The 22,630-nt window shown below is 44.4% G+C and overlaps 2 protein-coding genes across 2 annotated transcripts; both read right to left on the bottom strand.

Moving 5' to 3' along the window:
• Window positions 1-1,073: 1,073 nt before the first annotated feature.
• PHALS_05423 (WD40 repeat-containing protein) lies at window positions 1,074-6,353 on the bottom strand (the record flags this gene model as incomplete). Its single annotated transcript, XM_024722993.1, has 5 exons — window positions 1,074-1,427; window positions 1,496-1,537; window positions 1,599-4,705; window positions 4,764-4,798; window positions 4,894-6,353. The coding sequence occupies 5 exons, from the start codon at window positions 6,351-6,353 to the stop codon at window positions 1,074-1,076; spliced, it is 4,998 nt and encodes a 1,665-aa protein (XP_024574014.1).
• Window positions 6,354-7,420: 1,067 nt separating this feature from the next.
• PHALS_05422 (uncharacterized protein) lies at window positions 7,421-7,652 on the bottom strand (the record flags this gene model as incomplete). Its single annotated transcript, XM_024722991.1, has 2 exons — window positions 7,421-7,486; window positions 7,557-7,652. 2 exons carry the CDS (start codon window positions 7,650-7,652, stop codon window positions 7,421-7,423), a joined length of 162 nt encoding a protein of 53 aa, XP_024574013.1.
• Between the last annotated feature and the right edge of the window lie 14,978 nt (window positions 7,653-22,630).

The following is a 22,630-nucleotide window of genomic DNA, read 5'->3' as shown; positions in this document are numbered from 1 at the left end:
GACCTGGCGCAAGTGAATGCGGAAGCGTTGGCGTTGGGGCGGCTCCGAAGGCGCTCGACCACCCAGAAACTAACCCAGCAGCCGATTTTGATCATGGAGCGCAGCAAATTTTCAACGGCGCAAGGCACTCCACCGTCGCACGAAGTGACGTCTGCTCGACGGGTATGGGCCGCTCCAACAGAGCGCGATAAATCTCAACGCGAGGCAGTCGGTGCACAAAGTGCTCCAGACTCTCGAGGGCTTCCGCACAGCGGCAGGCGACCTTGGAAAGATGCTGGGCGGAATGTCGATGACGACGGACTTTGTCCTCTAAAGCTTGAAGAGCATTGCGAGTTACCGGATGGCGATCGACTGAGTTGTCATCGCCCGCCGCCCACTCGTCTCTTTGAGAATGGTGGTGTTTACTATCACGTGAAACGCTTTGTAAGTCAATATTGGCGACAGGGTCAAATCCAAAATCTTGTGAAGTGGTGGGGATATCCAAACTCCGAGACTTGTGGGATTTTGAGGTACCACTTCGGCAAGATAGCCCAGACGTCATAGACGCTTATGATGAGAAGGATCATGACGATCCGCGTCATCGTGCGGCCAGCGCTTCTCGTCAGTAGCCCGGGAAGCCAAAGGACCATGAGCTGAGCTTTAGCTATGGCCCTGAGCTGATGTGGTCGTAGACTCACCCATGTGAGAAATCACAGAGCTCGCGGGAGCGTGATGGATTACATGTGTACTGACTTCTCTTTAAGTGGAGCCACACCATTGTGTGGTCACATCATTTTGTATTATCCACACCTCGCCGATACAGAAGGGTCTTTTCATCATTACCGATACCATGTACAGATTTTCACAATTTCCCGAAAGTGAAATTAAATTTCGAAGCATGATGAGATTGCTCGATTGTACGGGAGGGAAACATGTGCGTACATCGTTGTAGAGCACGCAACCCGTCACACGTTCTACAGAGGAATCTGCGTTCTCGCAAATTTATGTCATTGAGCGCAGGAAGCAGAAATTAAATCATAATTTTTTAAATTTCTAGACACCGTTTCAGTATTAAGATGTATCAAACTGCCAACTCATCTACATTCAAAATTTTGAGCAACTTGATGTCCTACATTGTTGCGAGCTCGCTTTCGCTGGGCCACTTTTTTCCTGCTGGTAGCCTTGATAGCCTCTCTTGATACTGCTTCTGCTTCTTCAGAATCTTGTTCATCTGGCGCAGTGTGTTGGGTCACCGTCGTAGCTTTTATATCGATTGTGGCTGCGGCAAGGGGCAGACTATCGTCATAGCCCCCACGGTCGTAAATTTTATACTTGTTTTTTTCCGTCACGCTGCTGAGCTGCAGTGATTGATGATAGCGATTATGTAAAATTCTTCTGTCGTCGCCTCCGCGCGCTGTCCAACGACGACTTGAAGACATGTCTGTAACCTGCGAAGCACTCGAAGTCACAACCAGAACAAACAAAAGTATCTTTGCTTTGAAGCAACCGCACTTACTGGAGACATGTTGATGTCAGGAAGACTGCGACCACCATCAATCTGCGTGATATTTTTTTGTTAGCAAGTAAATAAACTCAAAGTCTAATGGTGAGAGACGCACGGTGTCCAGTATTACAGTTGCTCGATTTTGGCAAAGTTGTAGGACTGCTGTGATTGCTGAAGTTTCGAGTCTCTCAATACCAAAGGTTATATTTTTGTTGCCATTATAACCTATGGGTGGTGGCCAAAGTCGTGAAGTTGAAATGGCATTTTGGAGTGAATTGTTGCAGTTTGTTAGATCCATAAGTTTAACGATTCTGGCAACTCCAGTATAAACCTCTTTGGAGTTTGAAAGAAGATTGGTATGTGCGGAGTCTGTTCGCGCAAGCTCTACGATAGCAGCGCGTAACCTCTGTTCAAGTTTCCGGGGATCCTCCGATGGAGCTGTAGCCTGTGAGAGCTCCAGAGTGCGCAGCTGCTCTTTTAACTCAATTTCTCGAAATTTAATCTGTTTCAGGCGAGCTTCATAAAGATTAGCTTGCTCTTCCAAGCTTGCGTTGAGCTCCTCACGTTGCGTGAATTTCTGTAAGAGTATTTCCATCTTCAAGATACCCGTCGCTTCCTGAATCCTCTCGCAAGCAACCTCCGTCTGCTGATGTGCAATTTGGGTCGCAAGTAAGCGAGCAGGTGCACTGATAGCTTGTTGGGTATGCTCATCCCCTTCCTCCATTGTGTACTTATAATCCTCGCCATTTCTTTTTTGAACACTGTTAAACATCTCCAACTGTCGCTGATACAGCTTGGCAGACGACTCTTGATCGTGTGCAGCTCTTTTGCTGGCATGCTCAAGCTTATCCACTACAGCAGAGATGAGCTGCTTACTCTTAATCACTGCTTCTCGCAAACTGGAAAGTTTATCATTTCGTAAGTGAAGTTTCTTCGTTTGAAGCGCTTTTTTTTCATTATATTGGTCTCTGAGCTTTAGTTGTATCAAACGTAGCTGTTTTTTGTTCGCTTCAAAGTGCGTAGGAGCACAAGTGGGAAACATTTCACACCCTCGAATAAGTTTGCGATGCCGTTTCTCCTGGTGATCAACAGCCTTCACTAATCGTCTTAACTTTACTAGACGAGAATTCATTTCTTCCACAGCGTGCTGTGTCATAGCATATTCGCGCGTTGCCACTTCATAACGCTGTAAAGTTTCACTATTTCTTTGTATGATATTATGCAGGTGCTTTTCCTTCCGCGCAACGTCGGATCGTGCTGCCTCGTATATTCCTTGAAGCCTCGTTATTACGCAGTAATTGTGGGACTGCTCTGTTTCCCAGTCTATCTGTGAGAAGTCTTTTGAAGACGAGGGAAAACAGAAGGATGTTGTCCGCAAATCTTCAGTTTTGAATCTCTCTTTGAATTCAATTCCATTTGTTTGTAGTTCATTGGCCGGCATGGTGGGAACTGATGCAGCAATAGATCGATGTGCTGCTGGTGTCTTCGAGAGAAAATGACTCGTTTGCCCCCTACTTTCATGTTTGTCAAAGCTGTCTGATGATAAAAACGCTTTTTGAACCGATATATGATGTTTACTTAACGTTGGTAAAGAAGCTGAAAATTTTAAAGCAGCACTAGGAAAATGGTTGACCGAGGACATGTAAAGGCTTTTCACTGTATGCGCAATATTCTTTGCTTTATAATCTCCAAGAGTTCTGATTTCGAACGTTTTATTGACAGGCGATAATAACGCTGACGCCTGCAAGCCAGTTTTAATTGACACCGGCCGACATTTCGCCACACCTTTAGACCTCTGCGTAGCAGGAGGGTCAATTATACTCGTTTTGCCAGCCGTAGAGCAAGCTTCAAAACATTCCGTTTGCAATATTTTTTTTGACGAACCCTGTGCCATGCCGTTGTTCACAACTGCACCACTACAACCGTGACATTTTGCTTCGTCGATCATATTTGGATCGGATGATCCGTGCGACAATGTAAAAGGAGGTAATTTTTTTGATAAACTAGCCTGCATTAGATCAGTATTGTTGTCGCAATCACTACTGCTGGTTGCCATTTCGGAAAAAGAACTCTGTGCAGACCCATCTCGAATATTCAAGTCACAACCAAGCGCGAGCCACGGAAATTGAATCCAAATCCACCGATAGTAAAAATAAAAACGACAACTTTCATTTAAGTCGTCATCCTCGAAGGACGATCTCGTAATTTCAGTACTTGTGGTGTGGACTTGTGGTGGAAATTTGTCCAACGCTGCAACTAACGCAGATGAAGTAGTCAGCGTACTCTTCATTGCTGACAAGCCTCCTAATGGCGAGACACCCGTGAAAGGTAACGCGAACGCAGAATCCTCAGCTATGCTACTGATTGTTAAAACGTGGGGCAAATTTTTTACAAATAAAAAACCATCCATGTGAAGTTCCTTCAGGCCAAGAGGAGCGTGAACAAATTGAGGCAACGGACGCTGACATGAAAGGCAAAAGTCGTACATAAAGTGCGTGACGAGCTGCACGATTGACGTGAAAGTTTTCGTCGTTGGATGAGCCTTTTGATACCAATTGTCGACACTTCTTCCATATTCTTTCACTACATCGAAGGGCATCACGCACGCGGGTGAATCAGACATATTGGAAGTTGTACTGTGATTAAGCAAGGAACCATCAGTGAGCAGATTCCAGTAATTAAAAAGTTCGGCCTTGTAGCTAGTTGTGTACAGTAGCTGAAACATTGGTAAATTGGTCAATATTTGGCGCAACGCATCCCATTGGTAGCAACGCTTGAAATGCCAAGGCAGTTCCTCAACTCGACGGCAAGTGGTGGGGTGAAAACGAAAAAATCGAATCAACCAATGGTGATACTGTTGCTCAGTTTGTTCATTGCCAATATACCGCCACCAAATGACATCGCGTAAAACGTCATTGCACAAAGGTATCAACACAACACCTCGAACGAAAAGCACACTTAGTGATCGCAAGACCCGTAGGAGGGCTTGCCATTGCTCCTCAGAAAAGGCTGTAAGCTTATCCTGTCGTGCAAATACCCCATGGCCATCCAAAGCTTTATCATTTCCGTCATGTTCTCTAGAGCGATGTTCACCTTGCGCCTCAGCTACGACTGTGTTCAATATAAAACGCAGTTCATTTAGCAATAAACCATGACGACTGGTGTACAATAAGCCTAACGATCGACCTAGCAACTCTCTCAGCGGAGCAACACTACGTCCACCTATCAAATAATCTAGTCGGTTGTCAATGTGACTGGTCTCACTTTTTCCCATACTTACCTCTGTTGAACAGCGTCTTAGCTTGTGGCCTGGGACTATTAACGAAGAAGGAGAGTCAAAAATCTGGCTGGATAAATCAAGTTTAGAGAATATTTTAAATTCGTTTTGCTGTGATGCCACAGATGTAAACTCAGCTCCGTCAGTTCGTAAAGTGTTGACAGATAGATTGTTAGCTTCATAAATGCTGTTGGCGCTTTCTAGTTTGGTCGGTCCTGAGTTCAAAGTGTTAAATTTCCAACAATCAACGGTGTTTAACACGTTAGCTGCCCTGGAATCTGTAACGTCGCTGGCACCAATCGTCATTGTACAACTGTTTGAGCGCAGACTTCGCTTCAAGTTTGCAAGATCAGCTGAGTTACTTGCGTGTTCCAATGCGGAGTTTGTCACAACTAAATCTTTTTCATCGTTGCTGCCAAACTTGAGCAAAAATGTCATGGCATTCGATGTTGCGAGTTGATCAGGAATATAGCCAGTCTCCATACTCAACAGGACAAGTTCCAGCAACTGAGTCGCATTGTGTGCGTGTAACCAGCTTTCGAATACAGTATGTATATTAAATCCTTCCTTCACAGCCCACAACAAACACACAAGAAAAATTTTCAAAAAATGCGGACTGGCGCTCGCAGGTACGCCGATGATGGCACGTTGCTGTACGTCATAAAGTTGCAGGCTTATCGTCTCTCGTACACCAGTGCCTTGATCATTAACTTTTGATAAAAATAATTTCAATATGCGCTTGCGGTCCTCCTCAACCAGATGAAACAAGTGAATAAGCTTCCAGTTCCGACGAGCGGCCTCTGTTCTTATTCGTTCGATTACCTGAGATCGAAGACTTTTTCTATCGCAGTAACTCTTTCCGCTAACTTTCTGAGTACCACCACCTTCATTGTCACGGGCTTGAGTTTTGGCTATTCGACTGCTCCCAGGTATATCTTGGAACATGTCAGCTGTCGGGCTATTCAGAGTCCCAGTAAAGATAAGACGAATGTTTGGTGGAATTGAAAGCGGAATCCACTTCATAATATTGTCACCATTTTGCGTACGCAATCTTTGAAGTCCGTCAACCACGATTATGGTGCGACCTTTTTTAGATGCAGCCTCCAAGAAACGAGGAAGCTGCCAAATATGTCGTTCTGATACATCAGGAATTTCATTGGTAAGCTCAAAATGCTCCTTGATTTCACGCAGTATACGCTCAAGTAAGTTGGATACAAGACAAGAATTCCGCGAACTTCCCACTACATGCGAAAATATAAACTCAGGGTAGGGGGTCTGCCAACTAATAAATAATTTCCTACGGCGTTCAAGCCAATTAGCCAAGAAAGTGCTCTTTCCTATACCGCTTTCTCCTAGCAAGATGATCGGTCTTCTATGCTTGTGCATGGTATCCACATCGCAGAAATCGTCCAATTCGCGTATTAGACGTTGGTCTTCAAGGTAAACAAATTCTCCTTTATTCTGGCGCAGGCGCATAAACTCATGATGAAAGGCACTATCTAAGTATGATACTGAGTCCCAACACTCTTTATTGGAGGATTGTGTTTGTCCAACTCTATAGGATCCATTACTCGCGGCGTTCCCTCGATTCATCTTGCATCTCGAATGTGTGTTTCAACTATTTGAGACGGTTACAGGTTCAGCTTCTATCACAGATTTAGATATAAAGATTGAGGTAAATTCCACTTAATCTAGGAAATCACTCTATCTTAAAGTCAGCAATACTTACACGACCAAAAGTGATTAATAGCCTTGCGTTGATGGGACAAGCTCTCATAAATGATTGAGTTCTGATCGTTTACAATCAGTCAATGGAATAGCTACAACCTCATCAGAGCTCAAGCGCACTGGTCTGCGTTTATGTCTCATTTGTTCTCATGAAACTTTATGACGGCTTTATCATGAATTTCCTACGGCTCAACTTGTTGATTCGTTTTTAATTTGCGAGATACTTGTGCACTGTTGTAACTGCATGTGTTGAAAGAATGCCAAGTACTCCATACATATCATCACCACCTAAGTAAAGGCAAGAACGCTTGTCAGAAAATACATCAGCTGGCTCTTAAAGGGGTTGTCGGCAGAAATGTATTCTGTACACCATACGAAGATTTATGGTGTACAATCTACCATGGTGTACAATCCACCGTGGTGTACACCTGAACTATACCATGGTACCATCGTACCATCATACCACAGTACATAGTACATAGTACATAGTACATATATACATAGTACAGTATTGAAGAATAACCAAAAAATGAGTGTAAAATCTCATGACAAGCAAATTATCGTTATCGAATATGATGGGACACCGTAAAGAAGGTGTTTGTGGTGGTTTGGCAGCGTACGTCAAGCAATAACGGGTGAAACAATGTATATTGAGCATTTTTCCTATACACTAAGTCCTAAATTTCTGTCAATTATGAAATAGCAGAGTAAAATGGGAAACCAGTTACTCCAAATGCTCTCAATTCCAATCCGAGGTGGAGGTACGAACCAAAATCTGTGCGTTTGTGAACCAAACTCTTTGTCTCAAAGCTGCATCTGTCAAAAGTGCACGGCAATTGTAGTTAAATTTCACGACGGCCTTTGGGGGATGGAACATAAAATGTTCGGAATACAGTTCCTGGGACAAGATGACCCGCATATTATTATTCCGATTAAATTGAGGAGCTGGTTGCTATAGAGTCGGATTCAGTAATGGCACGCCTAGAGGCGTTCACCACCTATGTATTTGCGCGTGTGGAGAATCTTCAAAGTATCTTAAATTGACTCCCATGCGAGCACAAATGGTACCGGCGTTGAGGCCGCTATGTTGAGCGCCGCCCAGCCCTTCGGTGATCGGGATGAAGAAAATTCTCTCTTAAAGAATAAAATAGATGAGTTGGTCATGATTTGACTACGCTCGAAACAAAGCGGCATATACCGGTGGTTGGCTGTCCTTATCAGGAGTATAGTGTGGGTTCCAATGCACCCGTCAAGGCAGGCGGAGTATGTCTTGGAATTTCCGCGAGGTGTCTAATCTCTCTCGGAGTCGGTAACTGTTACAATATCAAAAAAGTTGTTCTGGCTCGCACCGAGACCTTCCAGTTTACCTTACCTCTTTCAAGGAAACACTGGGCGTCCCATTTATAGGGAAATTACAGTTAACGTGCTGCGAATATAAGATGGGGTACTAAACGTGGAAGAACTTTGGGCGTATCACACCTCAGTCATAGTAAGGAGAAGGAAAGTACTCTTACGACCACCCGGTACTTTCGTAATACTCAGATATGTTTTATCTGTGGTAGTCGAAATGTCCGCTCACTGACGCTCTCTTCGCTCTCGCCTGAATCGTACCCAGGGATGAGCTGGGCTTATGCGCAAGGTTGTCCGGCAAAAAAGAACTTGCGAGATATTGTCGAGTCATAGTCGTTCTATTGTGGCCTACTGGAGAAACCTGGTTTTTATTGTACCTCATGAAAGTATTGGTCAATGAAAATCAGTACTAAAATGTGACTCTCTTTACGAGGTCATGCTCACAGCACATGGTTGTTGATTGTTAATAGTAAACCCCAATTTTTGTGAAGCTATGAAAAGTCCAGATTTGTTTAAAAGGGTCGTGCAAATTTATACGATGCACAACTGTCATAAGTAGTATACAGGACGCGGAGGCATTATAAATACTAAATTGCGGTCGCGATGTCCGTGCGGTGGCACTGTTGAAGTATCGAAGGCTTTGGCAAATCTTCATATGAAGCTTAAAAACGTTGACAGCTTATGATGTTGTCTCTGGATTCGATGTATAGTTTGCCCTAGGTATAGCATGACCGGAGCGCCACAAGCCATGGATCGACTGGAAGTCGAAAACGTTGGAGCCACACATTTCTCACATGACGACGCTTCGGCGAGTTCTAAACCCACCTCTGCCAGAAAGCAGATAATCTGTCGGCTCGGATACAAAGCTGCCTCAGCTTCCATGAAGGTCATTAACTTGTCCGAAAATTACAGCCAACATATTACTTGGTATCTTGAGCAGCTCTCGGAAAGCTGAAGTGGCAACGATCCGCGGTCTCAGGATGGGAGCGGAGCGAACGACTATATGTCGTGGCACGCGAGTATATCTCCGGTGAGGCGGTAACGAACACCTGAAATTAGATGACCCTTGTGCTAATGGCGAAGTAAAGTGGAAGCCGCTGAGTGTCGCAGTTTTTCGTGTCTGATTCGGCGGGGTGAATGTTCTCTGGAAGTCGATAAAGAAAGGCCAGGCCTGAAGTGACTAAGGATGACACATCATGAAGTGATATACTGTTGAGCCATTCCAACCGCGTGACGGGTCCATCGTGCGGAGCAGTGAAGCTCCAAGAGTGACTGTCGATAGGGAATATTCCCTCGTCGACATTGAATTTGTAAGTTCTTTCTCGAATTACCTCCGGCAGAAGATCTTTTAAATTGTAGGAGAATCTTTGGGAGATATGCACAAGGAATTGCGAGACGGTGAAAGCACTGAAATTTTAAGGTTGGTTCCAGAGGATTAATTGAAACGTTATCTATCACGAATGAAATCGCCATTGCAGATACACACAGAGCACTAGGCGCGAGATATGAAAACTATCCTCCAGGAACCAGCGGGTTTCGTTTAATATTTGCTGAATGCATAACGAAGAGAGTCCCATCATGCGTGTTTTTAGTTCAAAAGGTCGTCTAGGGAGTAACTTGGAACAAAATGTTGTCTTACATGCCGATGATCCTAGCCAGATAAGTGTGATATGCTATTGATACTTGCTTTGCGCGAATCACGAAACCGGTTTGATGAGAAGCAAAAATTTCAAATTGGCACTGATCTCTTTGTCAGATAGACTACAGCAGATAGCAATTGAAATGATGGCCTCATCACATTTAAGTCTCGCCAGCCCAAAACAGCATATTAGACGTACCCAGTCCATGGAGAGGAATACCCGCAGTGAATTACCCTCTTCATATTCTAAGCACATTTGTTCGGCTCTTGGTCGAGTGAAATCGATACAGATCATTCATCACTACGCACAGCAACCTTGTATTAATGATCATCACAGATATGGCAGGTCGCCTTTTTCTTTGCCAGGAAGTCTCTCGATCTATGGTATGAGCCGGGCAGCTCTAAAGATTGTGAATGCGCTGTGATATCATCCTCACTGTGACCTCTTGCCAATTACGACGGCGACGTTGCCAACTGATGTGGCGTTACGTCTAACGTACGGGCTGAATATAGTGTTTTCGATATTCAAAGCCCAAAAAGTATTTCTTACGTTCATTCAACAAAGCGTTTGATGATTGCACCTTCGTACCTGATTAATGGCTTGCCGCATTACACTACTGAAAAACTCAACAGCCAATGTATGGTGATATCCCATGACGAGAACCTCATGTACAGAATACTAAACGACGCTCGTTATGCCTTTTGAGGTCCTCACCTCGAAAACAAATGACATATAGCTCGGTGAGCGGTATCTTTGGTTCAATATGTATAAATGGGTCATAAACAAAACAATCGAAATCCAAGTTTCCGTCTTTTCAACCCCCCACAGATCATCAATCTGTTTTGTACTCCTGGGATTCACACCCAGTATCCGGCTAAATTTTACCAGTGGCCCGCCTCTCTCAGACCTAACGGATCTCCCCCCCAAAAAACTTGTGGGAGCTTACCCGTACCTCTGCGGCGTACTCTGCTCACAGAAATCATGTGTAAGAAACAGATCTGTTGGATTTAAATCGCTTTTCCAAAAAGGATAAAGTGGAAGATGCAGAGGAGCTTATAGTGTAGGTGGATGCGTCGATGACAGAAGTGCCAAATGGCGATGTGGTGATGAACTCTGTTACCGAATCACAACTATCTCCAACGCATACCCTCGACTCGCGTTAGCGGAGATAATCTGCCAGCAAGAACCTTTGCCGTGTTCAAGACGCTTTAGCATCTGTTCGAAAGCGCATTAAGACGCCGAATTCGCTTGCTATCGACATTGATACGATTGAAAAGCAGTATGCCACAGAGAGTGACTGGTCCTCCATCTCTTCGAGAATGAAGCAGTCAAGACCGTACCAGTTACCGAAAGTCAAGTACGATTGTGATCGGCATGATCAGGCAGCTAAAAGAATTTCAATTTTGACGTTCTTGGCGTCACTGTCCGGTCCTGCACATGACAACACAGGTTTCGATAAGCTGCACTAGCAACTGGAGATTGGCCAAATCTTCTTGTTTTAAGGTGGAAAAAATTGCGCGTAAAAGTGAAGTCGAAGAAAGGATGTGCGAGCTGGGGTGCAAGAAAGTAAGCATCCTTGGAGTTGTCTTCACTTTTAATAAATTCGACATCCTCAGTGACAGATACTACCTTCATATTGTTAATGCCGACTTGGATACAAATACAGATACGGACTTGCACCGCCCTTTCCTACTCGAATGCAGACCATTGTACAATACGTTCTGCGGATTAATCTGATACGTCTGGGACATGGCGCTTGTACTTCTTGACAAGCTCCTATCCCAGTGTGTTGATTGTGATCGGATCGGTATGTGATCAAGTCGTTTTCACAACAGGCTTCATCTAGCAATTGGAGATACGCACTGTTGTAGTCCAAAAGTCTGTCATTTGGCTTTCACTTGCTGCACAGTCTCTTGGCGGTTAAGAATTCGACTTAGACCGTCCAACTTCAGTTGTTCATCCAAGGCGAAAGCAGCCACCTACAACGGCGTAACCTCAAAACTGGAAGCAACCTGCTTGAAAGATCAGTCATGGATTCGAAGAAAAGGGGAAGCAGCTTCGACAAGAAAATTAGCAAGGACCAAAGCTAAAGGTGCCAATCCAGGCTAGCTCACGTGGCAACTTCTTGGTACTATTAATTGAAGCATCGATCGACTAGCTTGATAATGTTACCCCGCCAGGTCCCAAGAGGCCATCCACCGCAAGACCTACTCAGACTGACAATGGGGATGATGGCCTCACAGGTGCTAGGAGCCCAAAGAATCGCTCGGTTGTGTTGTTTGTGGGGACTGTCCTTATCTGGGCGCTTGGCTCAAATGGTTGCATGCGGGAGGTAGGGGATCGGTACCCCCCAGTTTCCACTTGTTATAACAGCTCAGCTAAAGAAAAAGAGACATCCACAAACTTTCCTGCTTTTAATGTGGTTCGATATATCCCATTAATAGACTTGAGATTAATAGATAGGCACTTTATGACTTGAGGATGGTTCGATATGTGGTCATTGAGATGTGTGCGATGATGCAAAAGGTTGTGTGTTTGTATTAGTAAAAGAGGACGACCATCCCTTATCCGGGCGCTTAATTCAGTTGAAAATTTATCTATATTACACTTTATAGACACCGTGAGCTCTCAATTGAACCTAACAACTAATGTACACGAAACAGTACCAACACTAATATACAATTTGATGATACATGAAGAAAAGACGTAATCGATACATTATCATAAAACCTTTTGATCAAAGATCAAATGATCAAACGATCGGTCGACGGACGTGACTCCTGGCGGGAGGCCTAGGTGAGCCCCAAACACCAAGCAACCGCTTCCTAACTTTGATTGAAGTGGGACTCAATTTCTCACTCAACAGATTAGAGCCTCCACCGAAAATCACTGAGCCAAAGTTCAGTCAAAATTGAAGTTGTAAAGTTCAATACTTCTTGACAAATTTTTGATAAAAACTTTTATACGCACCAAAATCACGTCTGTTTTCTGGTGAATACTCACACAGAACGCTTGCCAAAAATAAATAAGCTGCCTTGCACAGCGACTCACACTACTTCTACAATCCATGCAAGCGATGACCATGACAGGTGAGCGCAATTGGACCACAGCAAGCGTCGATTTGTTGAAGTTGTGCTTCCTCTGTACGGTGGCGATCGAGCACTCTACTTTTTGGAAATTTTTCCGCTTCGTCGCGACAACATTATCAAGTGGGGTCGGACTTCATCGTGGCGGCGAGTGACGTAGACGAGGTGGCATAAGATACGCTGGGATATCACTTGGGACGACTTGCCTCTGGAGGAGCGCGCATCATACGGTCTAAACAGCCAATTTGGTTCCATGCGGACACGGAACTGCACCACGGGAAGATAAGGCGATCGGCATCGACTGATGCTCATCAAAGATATCCCGGCATGATTCCCGAGCCGCAACGAAGCTTCCGTCGGCATGTATCGCTCGTCTTCGGCTTGCGATCACTTGCCGACTTCAGACGAGACGGTGAGGCATGGCCGACCCGAATTCATTTCGTGCAGCGCCACATTGACTACACGCTTGTGTCGACGGCACCAGGTGTACGGATGAAGTGGCTGAGTACGCGATATCGAGAAGCAACGTAGATTTTGGAGTGGCTTGTAGCGTTACAGCTTGTTTTCGAAGCTTCAAGCACCAGCGCTAGTTGTCCGGATTCGTTTGTGGGCTGCACAATTGGAGTGAGAAAGTGCATAGTCCCGGCGATCCCTCGGACCGTACTTCATTAGGTGGTCTGGATGCCTGAGACCCCAACAAAGCAGCACCCAATTTAGATACAATCGCAGCTTTTCGACGATCCACAGATCAAGATGTATGTGCAGCATCGTAAGTACCTGAACAAGTTTATACTACCAGTCTTCCACGATCTTCAGTTCCGACTTGCCTTCCGACTTCTACCGGTCCGGCCGCGCTTCTAATTCTTGGAGGACTTGAATCCGGGCATTCTCATTTGCGTTTGTGATGGCTGCACCGCAATCGAGTCCGAACAGCACCTTTTTTTACTGCTCACTCGCGTCACCGCTGTGGAGCGCGGTCTAGCGTCTCGTTGCTCTCTTCTTTGCTGCGCGGCCAACGTGGCTAGACATCGCGTTGGGGCAAAAATTGCAAATGCGCGACGGCTGGGAAGCTATCGAAGTTTTTGTCAGCGATGTGTGGCACATTCTCCGCCCGGTGACAATTCACTTTCTTTGGTCCGACCGCAATCGTTGCCTATTTGACGGAAGACAGCTCTTGCTGCATCAGCGCTTGAAGTGATCTTCGCAACGTTCAGTGCGCATATTCGGTTCGCAAACGGCGACTGTATGACCAAGAATGGAAGGCCACGCTACAGCACACTGTTGAAGCCATGAAGACACATAAACCGTTCGGCTACTTTGTAGGCCGGCGGCCGGGTCACACCGATGTTCCATCTGGCTTATAGAATATGTACTCCAATATAAAATACAGGTATACCGATATGCTTATTGATAGCTCTGCCCAAATGACAACCGCCACACAATTTATCGCATCACATTCTAATTTTCCAGCCAGACAACAAGCGACCTCGAGGACCTACAATGACTCTGCATTTTACCACCGATTGCGATATCTGAAGTGGCTCTGTTTGCTTGCAATCACACTTCACTATGCGGACTGACATGTTTCCGGCTGCACCCGAAAGGGGAACGGGGGGGGGCATGTGCCCTGAGGGCGAGGGTGGCAAGATCTTGTTAGCCGCCGACCCAGGAGGCCAAACGGTGAAGAGGTGACCAACGAAACTTTAGTTACTCAGGTCGCTGGGCCTTCTATCCCTTTCTGCCTCGACAACGAATCTAGTAGGGACGATGACGAGATACACGACTGTAATGCTATGGAGAGCTTGATGCTGCCTCGCCTCCTAATCCTGACGACTCGAGCAAAACAACAACGGTCTGCGGCTACATGCTTCGGAAGCGCACCACCCAGCAACTCAACGCAATGCGCCTAATCAAGCGGACCCGACGAGAGCGGTTAGGCATGGAGGTTAGAGTGATCAATTGCATTGACAGTATCGGGTTGTTCAAGTACCATATGACATGGATTGACGGGTCTGCGTCGATCTGGCTACCCCGAGACCAGTTGATAGAAGATTGCAACGCCAATTGATCGAGGCTCTCGACTCCTATCTCAACCGTACCCTGGACGGGAGATTTCTTACCAAGAAAATGTCAGCTGCAACGCCTGCACATACACAGCCATCGTTAGCGAAGAAACTCGTGCGTTCCTCATGCTCTCCAGACAGCGCTTGAGCTTCTCAGATACCGCGATCAAAGCGCCATGCTCCGAGCGATATGGTCCAAGTACCGTGAAGATGCGCTATCTGTGAATGTTAAGCTGCAGGACGGTTTTCATAAAACCAGTGAATTTATGAGATACTGCACCAAGGGTATCATCAAGTACGGCGTTGAGGTCAACTTGAATAAGTTGCGCGTAAACCTTTGCGACGGAGATTCAGCAGGTCCAATAGCCACAACAAAACGAGTCCTACCCAACGAAGACGAAATACGCGTGCTCTTCCTGGGAGTGTACATTGTGGATTGATACAAGCGCAACATGAAGGTACGCTGCTGTGCAGTAATCGTGACGGAGGACGAAGACATCGTCGTACGCGAGGACGGCGTCGATTCTGGTATCGGTGACTATCTCTGGATGCGCGTGATAAAGTTCATCCGCAAGGTGGAAGTGTTAAAGGTAAAGTAATGCATCAAAGCTCTGCACACACCGTGCTTCTGAGTAAGTTTCAGGAGTTTCCCCTATAAAATCTGCCTATTGGTATCGAACTGTACCTTTCAAATTTCGAACATGAATTTTGGCTCAGTCGTTTGGGCATGCTGGCTCCAATGTGTTAAGTAAGATTTTGACTCCCACTACGGTCAAATATAGGAAGCGGTTACTCGGTGTTTGGAGTACAACAAGGCTCCCCAGCAGGAGTCACGTCACCCGGTCGAAGATTGATGTTTTGATCTTTGGTCAAAGCATTCAGAGTGATAAATCCAATCTTTTTTTCTTCACGTATCATTTGATTGTAAATTAGAGTTGAGACTGCATAGTTTATGTTATCAGCTAGGTTCAATTTAGTTGTCATAATGTCTACCAAGTATAATATAGACAAATTTTTAACTGAACTAAGCGCCCAGGTAAGGAAAGTCACCCCCTTTACCCATACAAACAACTCCAACTTTTGCGTCATCGCACACATCTCATAACCATATATCGCAACATCTTACAGTCTAAGGGTACCTATTTAATGCAGTTAACAAATATTGTCGAGCGATACAAGATCAACAACTGATTGGCATTTGTTGTCAGCAAGCTAAAAGGACGAAGAATGGTTGATTTACAAGAAAAAAGTAAACTTCAAACATGTCCGCAGCGCAATCTAATCTCAGGTCTATATTTGGACTATATCGAACCCCAGTTCGAGCAGGAAAGTTTGTGGACGTCTTTTTCAGCTGAGCTGTTATAAAATGTGAATACTGGGGTTATAGACCCCTTACCTCACGCATGCGAAGCGGACGTTCTACCATGTGAGGTAAGCGCCCAGACCTGGTGGCGTGGGTCAGATGGTCAATGCCTCTGGGCCTCACGGGATGTTGTCCGGGTTCGAGCCCCTCAGCGGTCAAAAAGTAATCGGACCAGACATGTAAGAAATGCCGGCTGCATGCTAAAATTTACCGACTACAGCCAAAAATAAACTTCGTGATGTCGACTCGTACAAGAATAATCAAGAAAACATCCTAAAAATGCAGAATGAAGCAATGTAATATCATAGTCAGTGCCGAGTAGGTATAGCAGTGTAATAACATAATACATAGCAATCTTCAACTGAGCTAATCGCCCACATCAAAGAGACCAAGTTAAGTGGCAAAACACAACTATCCAATTACAAATTTCGCCTAGACTTAACCTTCACGCACAAAGCCTTCGTAAGTGATCTCAGCTAGCTTTCTTAATCGCCCAATGAGAGTAAGCATCTATGGAGCTCTTACACTGCTTCCTTTTGATTTTCCAGGCTTCGTCACGGCAGAAGAAGTCTCTAAACCGCCCGCTTTTGGTCGATACATGGTTGTGAAAGAGGTAGCAGAAGGTACTCCCACCTACATTCACAACGTGTATGCGCCAGTAGACATGCAAACAAAACATTTATTCTCGAGACTGGAGACTGAGGAGTTTGAAAATCAGGCGATACACTTGGTGTTGTGTGATCTCAACACTCCTCTGAGCCCCACAGTAGCTTCGTCGTCTCCTGACTTGCGCTTTGACACGGTCGCTCAAGCTGCTTGGAGTGGCTGGCAAAACTGGGTGTAGTCGATGCGTAGCAAATCCATTACGATATCAAGCGAGACTTCACGGGCCCACTTCCTCGGAAGAACCGTTTGGACTATATCTTGCTGTCAGAGGCGCTCTACAAGCGCTTCTACGACGACTCCAAATATTTTCTGTCAAAGCATGCCGGCGACAACCTAGCCCACAGTGTACGTCTCACGTCTGGATCACTGTTGCACGGCGGAGAGCACTGGAAATTCCGAAGCTGCCATCTCCATTACCCATTGGTAGTATCCGCGATCGAGAATGAAGCAGAGATGGTCCTTGATCAACTGCGCATTGCTCAAAACTCGGGAAAGAATTGGGGGAGGTGGAAGAAGAATATTGCAAGATTTGCGATAGAAGCTTCGGATGCAGAATATACAAGCCGTCGATGATGCTCGTGTCTCGCTGGTGAAGCTGCAGCGCGGTACCGCGTGTCGTCAAACGAAGGTGATCGCGAGATCTATGATAAATTACACTGAGGCTGTTACGAGGGCGAGCCAGTACAATCAAGATACTGTGTTCGACTTCCAAGCAATCAATTCGGAGAGATTTATCAAAGACTTCTTTCGTCCACTTAACACAAGCTTGAGAAGAGTATCGATTGAGGGGGTGATCACACCGATTGGCAGTGTCTCATTGAATCCTCAAAAGACATCGCTCCGCATCTTGTAGCACTGGGGATCAGAGGTAGGAGATCTCGCCAGTCCAACAGGAAGAGCATATCCAACTGATGAGACAAAGCAGCGCAGACTTCTCCACTCTATCGTTAAAGTAGCACCAGAGCTGGACAGGGACATACTAAATGCCCCCGTGACATCTTCTGACCTCGCGAGCGCGATCAAACACATGAATGCGACTTCAGCACCTGGCATGAATATATTGACCGCTGGGTTTTTCCAGGTGACTCCAGTTGTGTTTGGCAATGCTCGAGTATCATCTTCCACGACCAGCTACAACGGGGGATTTTGGAAAGGCATTCGATCGAGTGAATTTGGATGATATGCTCCATGTGCTTGAATGAATAGTTTGTGGTTCAGAATTTTCACAGTGGGTAAATTTGCTGTACACCGATTCACAAGTCCACCTTGTCATCAACCAAAACATCCAGCTAGCATTGCATCCGACAAGAGGAGTGAAAAATGGAGACCCGCTTTCTGCGCTTCTATACCTGTTCACCATTGAGCCTCTCGGAAACCATATGCAATTGAATGAAAAGTATGGAGTGTGCCTCAATGACGATCACACGTCCACCGGTGTCATCTTCGCCGACGACACGACTCTCCTGGGAGGCTTAATCGCGAGTATAAAAGCCCAGCTTGAGCTCGTGGAAGAGTACTGTATGGGGTTTGGTGCGAAACGTGATCTTGCCAAGTCAAACTTGATGGCGCTGAACCGAAACGAGACCTGTCCTCAACTCCCTAGTGCGTACGTACTTGCTCGAACCGAGTCGGTCCAGTTTTTTGGTATCCCCTATAGTCAGTCTCCAGTCAAAAATTTACATCGTCAACTTTCTTGAGCAACTCTTCTACGACGGCTTCGAGATGTGGTACCGGTGAGCAAGGACTCTTCGTGGTCGGCTAATGGTGGCGCAAACGATGATTTTGTCTCGCCTGTGGAACTCTACTCAGCACGTGTCAATTCCATCCTTGGTCGTGACGAAGTGGCGGTCAATGCTGAACATGTTTGTCCTGTGTCGAAAATATGAACGGACCCCAGCTCATTCCGGAGAAGTTACTGATTTTTCCGAAGAGTGAAGGTGGACTAGGCCTCCCAAGCATCGAAGCACGACTGAAAAGGCAGCGACTCCAGTTGTGCTCTAGTTCATGCGCCCAGCAAGCAAGCCGAACGAAGCTGGACAATACCAGGTGTTGGTGTTCTCACAGCAGTTCTGCCTCATGTCGGTCGGGGAATGGTGCTTGACTTTCTATTTGTGCCCCCACTTCGGCATGGCACGGTGATCAAGTGGGGTTTAATATCCACCTGATAGAAAGCGACGTGAGTATGGTGGTACAAAACTCGGTGGGAGATTACATGGCTTTGGTAGACTTCATGAGATGCGGACTTTGTTCAGAGACACTTCGACGTTACTCTTCCGTATGTGGTACCCAGTACGCAATACCAATATTGGTATTCATGAGTACACCCGTACTACCTTTTGAAATTTGTTGTTTTTCAAAAAAAAATCATATTTTTTGGTTTTATTTCTTTTCTAAATTTTAAACTTTTTTTAAATAAATTTTATTTTATTATTTGATTTTTATAAATTTAATTTTTTATGAATGTTTCTATTATCTTGCTAACATATTTTGGTTCATGTTTTTATTTATTCATATTGAATTATTTTAAAAAATCTACGTGATAAATACATCAAGGTATATTTAGTTCGAATATTTTGGAGTCTATAATTTTAAATTCAATTTGTATTTTTTATAGAAATAATTGGTATTTTTACAGTAGAGAGTACTTGATTTAGTGTTTCCAACAGAACTTTTAGTCATTATAGCTAATTTTAATCATTTTCTAATAATAGTTGGCAATTATTTTATTAATTGTTGACGTTTTAATTCTATTTGTAACAGAATCATTTTTCCACTCTTTACTAATTAAAATTAGACTTTATTATCTTTGTAAGAGATGTATGTAATAAAAATCGTACTTTGTCCATAATTCCTATTATCATAATATTTTCGTTTTCTTTTATTTTAGATTTCACAAACTTAAAAATTTGGTTAAATGTATCTAATTTCATATATAAAAGGAAACAATACTTATCTTGTTTAGATTGACGTATACCATTTTTGCTTTGATTACATAAAAGTATTAAAAAAGTAAAAAAAATAACTTTTAAAATAGAAATCATGTCTATCAATCACGCAATTTGTAAATTTGTTTTCAGGAATTTCAACTTAAAAATTATTACAAGCTTGTAGAGTTTTTAAAACGTTGAAATTTGAGTTTACGCAAGATTATGGTAGTTGGTAGTTTAATAGACTACCAAGCCGATTATTCTTAGCTGATGTGAAAGAATGATCAGCCACATTGGGACTGAAAGACGGATAAAATATTTATCAGAAATGTACAATTTTTTTATTTGTTCATTTAAAAAAATTTAAATTTTGTTTCGAGAAAAAAATCGAATCAATAAAGATGTTTTAGGATCTAGTTTTAGTTCATTTACTGTATTTTTTGGCTGCTCTTGCATTAAATTTGGATTTAAAATTATTTATTTTATAATCTTAAAATTTTATGACATCAATAATTCTCCTTTTTTAACAGGATTCTATTCAAAAGATTTAATATGAGAAGTGGCTTTTGCCAATTTTATTGAAACAGGTCATTTTGCATATTGGTTAGGTACGATTAGTCGACTCAGATTGCGATTAGACTTGGAGTCCTTGAGCTTGTGCCGACAGAAGAAGTGAGATCGCAGCAACGTACGTTTTCTCACTTGGGCTGCACGAGCGACTCAAAGGTGTGTCTGGTACCATCGAGTCCTAGGAGAGCGCTTCTTAGAGTGTTCTGGAAGCTGAAGGTACCTGCACTCGCATAGTGTCGGAGGAGACAAAGTAAAGACGTTTACACGGTACAGGACACACCTTCGCCAGATTCTTCTCCCAGTTTTCGAAGACTTGCAGTTTTGTTTGGCGTTTCGAATTCTCCCTGTGCGCTCATGGTTCTGGTTCCTGCAACAGCCGAACCCACGCATCACTTATTGCGTTCGAAACGGGTGTAATACTGTTGAAACGGAACGACACTTGTTCTTGGAGTGTGCGCTCGCATCACGCTGTGAGAGCACTTCAAGAACATCACATCGCCTTTCGTCCGATCACACTTGACGCGGACCATGATAGCACTAGCAAAGAAACCAGCTGTCCAGGGCGAGTGAAAAGAGTGTGACGACGTAATTGGAGATATCTGGCACTCGTTCCGCGCTGTGGGTCTCCACTTCGTCGGGTGTGATCGCAATCGGTGTCTGTTCGATGAAAGACAACTCACACCAACGACGCATGCACTCTTCGTGGTCTTCTCAATAGCTGGCGCACACTTCCGTAGCAACTTGAGACAGCGCTTTAACAGTATCGTCGAAATGCATTTCCCAAAATGCATTTCTGCCATGAGGGGTAAGGTGCCCTTCGGCAAATACGTGGCATCAAATTCAGCCTCATTATGCATTTGGCATCGCCTGCTCAAAAAACCACGAAGATCTTAATCACCAACAAGACCTGTATGCGAAGAAAAGAACAAAAATCTCAGAGCACAAAAATGGTTATGGATAAGAAATGAATATATTACGATATTACATCACTATATGCGGATGCTGCCTGATCGGGATGCATGACAGTCGCCAATTTGGGTTGTATCACATATTGCTGCAAGTTCCCGGGGCGCTACAACCCGCCGCTGGAAGCCGTGCTTCACGAATTCATCATGTGCGCTGAGTAGGTCAGCCATGACTCATGAAACGCGCCTGAATCCGGAGTTGGTAGCGCCTGCTGTGATGGAACCGTACAAGAATATTTAGTAATAAAAACGCTGGAGGTGATTGTACAGCAATTTTGGCTATCTGTGGGAGGGGGATTTTGACGAAGGTTGGGCCGGTTTGGTAGACGTTTTGTTGTATTCTGGACCCCCTTGAGCTTACTGTGTGGGCAAAAAAAACAACAGCCAGTGATGTTACTTTCTTGTTGTGGTGTGGGAGGCCAGCTTTTTCAGACCCTTAGACCAAGCGAGTGGTCCACCCTACACGATCTGTCCGTCGCAAAACGACGCGGCTGTGTGCTGGAAGACCGGGTCAGCAATAAAGCGCTGCAGGACTCTACACATGTTGTAATCAACTGGCCTGCAATGGGTGCTGCCTGTGTTGCAGATGTGCTACAAATTTCAACCATTGAATTGAAGTAGCAATCGAGATATGGTGTCACGCGTGAAGGGTTCACGATGCAATTTTCAGCGAGAGTTGAAGTCACGGGGGCAACAGTGTGAACCCGAAACCAAATGACCGCTGTTTGGCCGGAAAAATTGTCTGAAAATGACAATCAAATGCCAAAAAGTAAAGTTAAAAAGTTGTAAAAATAAAAAAATGAAATAAAAAAACGTTGTACAATACGATAGCCCAGAATAATTTAGCCAAACAAGTTGATTAATTTCTTGTCTATATTACGCAATATAGAGATCCTTAAACTGAGCTAAGCGCTCAGAATCAGTGGTGTGGGTCAGATGGTCAATGCTTCTGGGCCTCACGAGGTGTGGTGCGGGTTCGAGCCCCTCAGCGGACAAAATCGTAACCAAACCAGGTATGCAAAAATGTCAGCTGCATTTTAAACATTACCGACCCAGCCAAAAATGGATTCGGGATTCCGACTCGTACAAGAAAAATCGAGAAAAAAATCACGAAATCTCCAGTGTAATGAAACAATATAATATCTTAGTCAGATCCGAGTAGGTATAGCCGTGTGATAATGATACATAGCATCTTTCAACTGAGCCAAGTGCAGTGTAGCGGGGCTGCCGTAGCCTTATCTTGAAGGAAGCTAAGCCAAGGTCACCGACCTTACGTTCTTTACAAAACCTAGTACGGGTGTGGAGGATCGCACCGCTACCTCCAAGAGTATTTGAAAAATTAATCAAGGTAAAGACACTCTTTCGTTCAATTTTGAATTGTGTTTAATTGTCTAAGTTGCGGCAGAGCTGCCAATAATCAAAATATTAGGTTTTCTAATGATTATAGTAATACCTACCGTACTTCACAGAAAAAACACCTGACCTACTTTTGAAAGGTGATTTTGTTAATAA

The sequence above is a fragment of the Plasmopara halstedii genome (genome assembly GCF_900000015.1).
Source record: "Plasmopara halstedii genome assembly, contig: Scaffold_289, whole genome shotgun sequence".
In the NCBI taxonomy this organism is placed as follows: domain Eukaryota; phylum Oomycota; class Peronosporomycetes; order Peronosporales; family Peronosporaceae; genus Plasmopara; species Plasmopara halstedii.
This window is presented reverse-complemented; position numbering and strand designations above follow the sequence as displayed.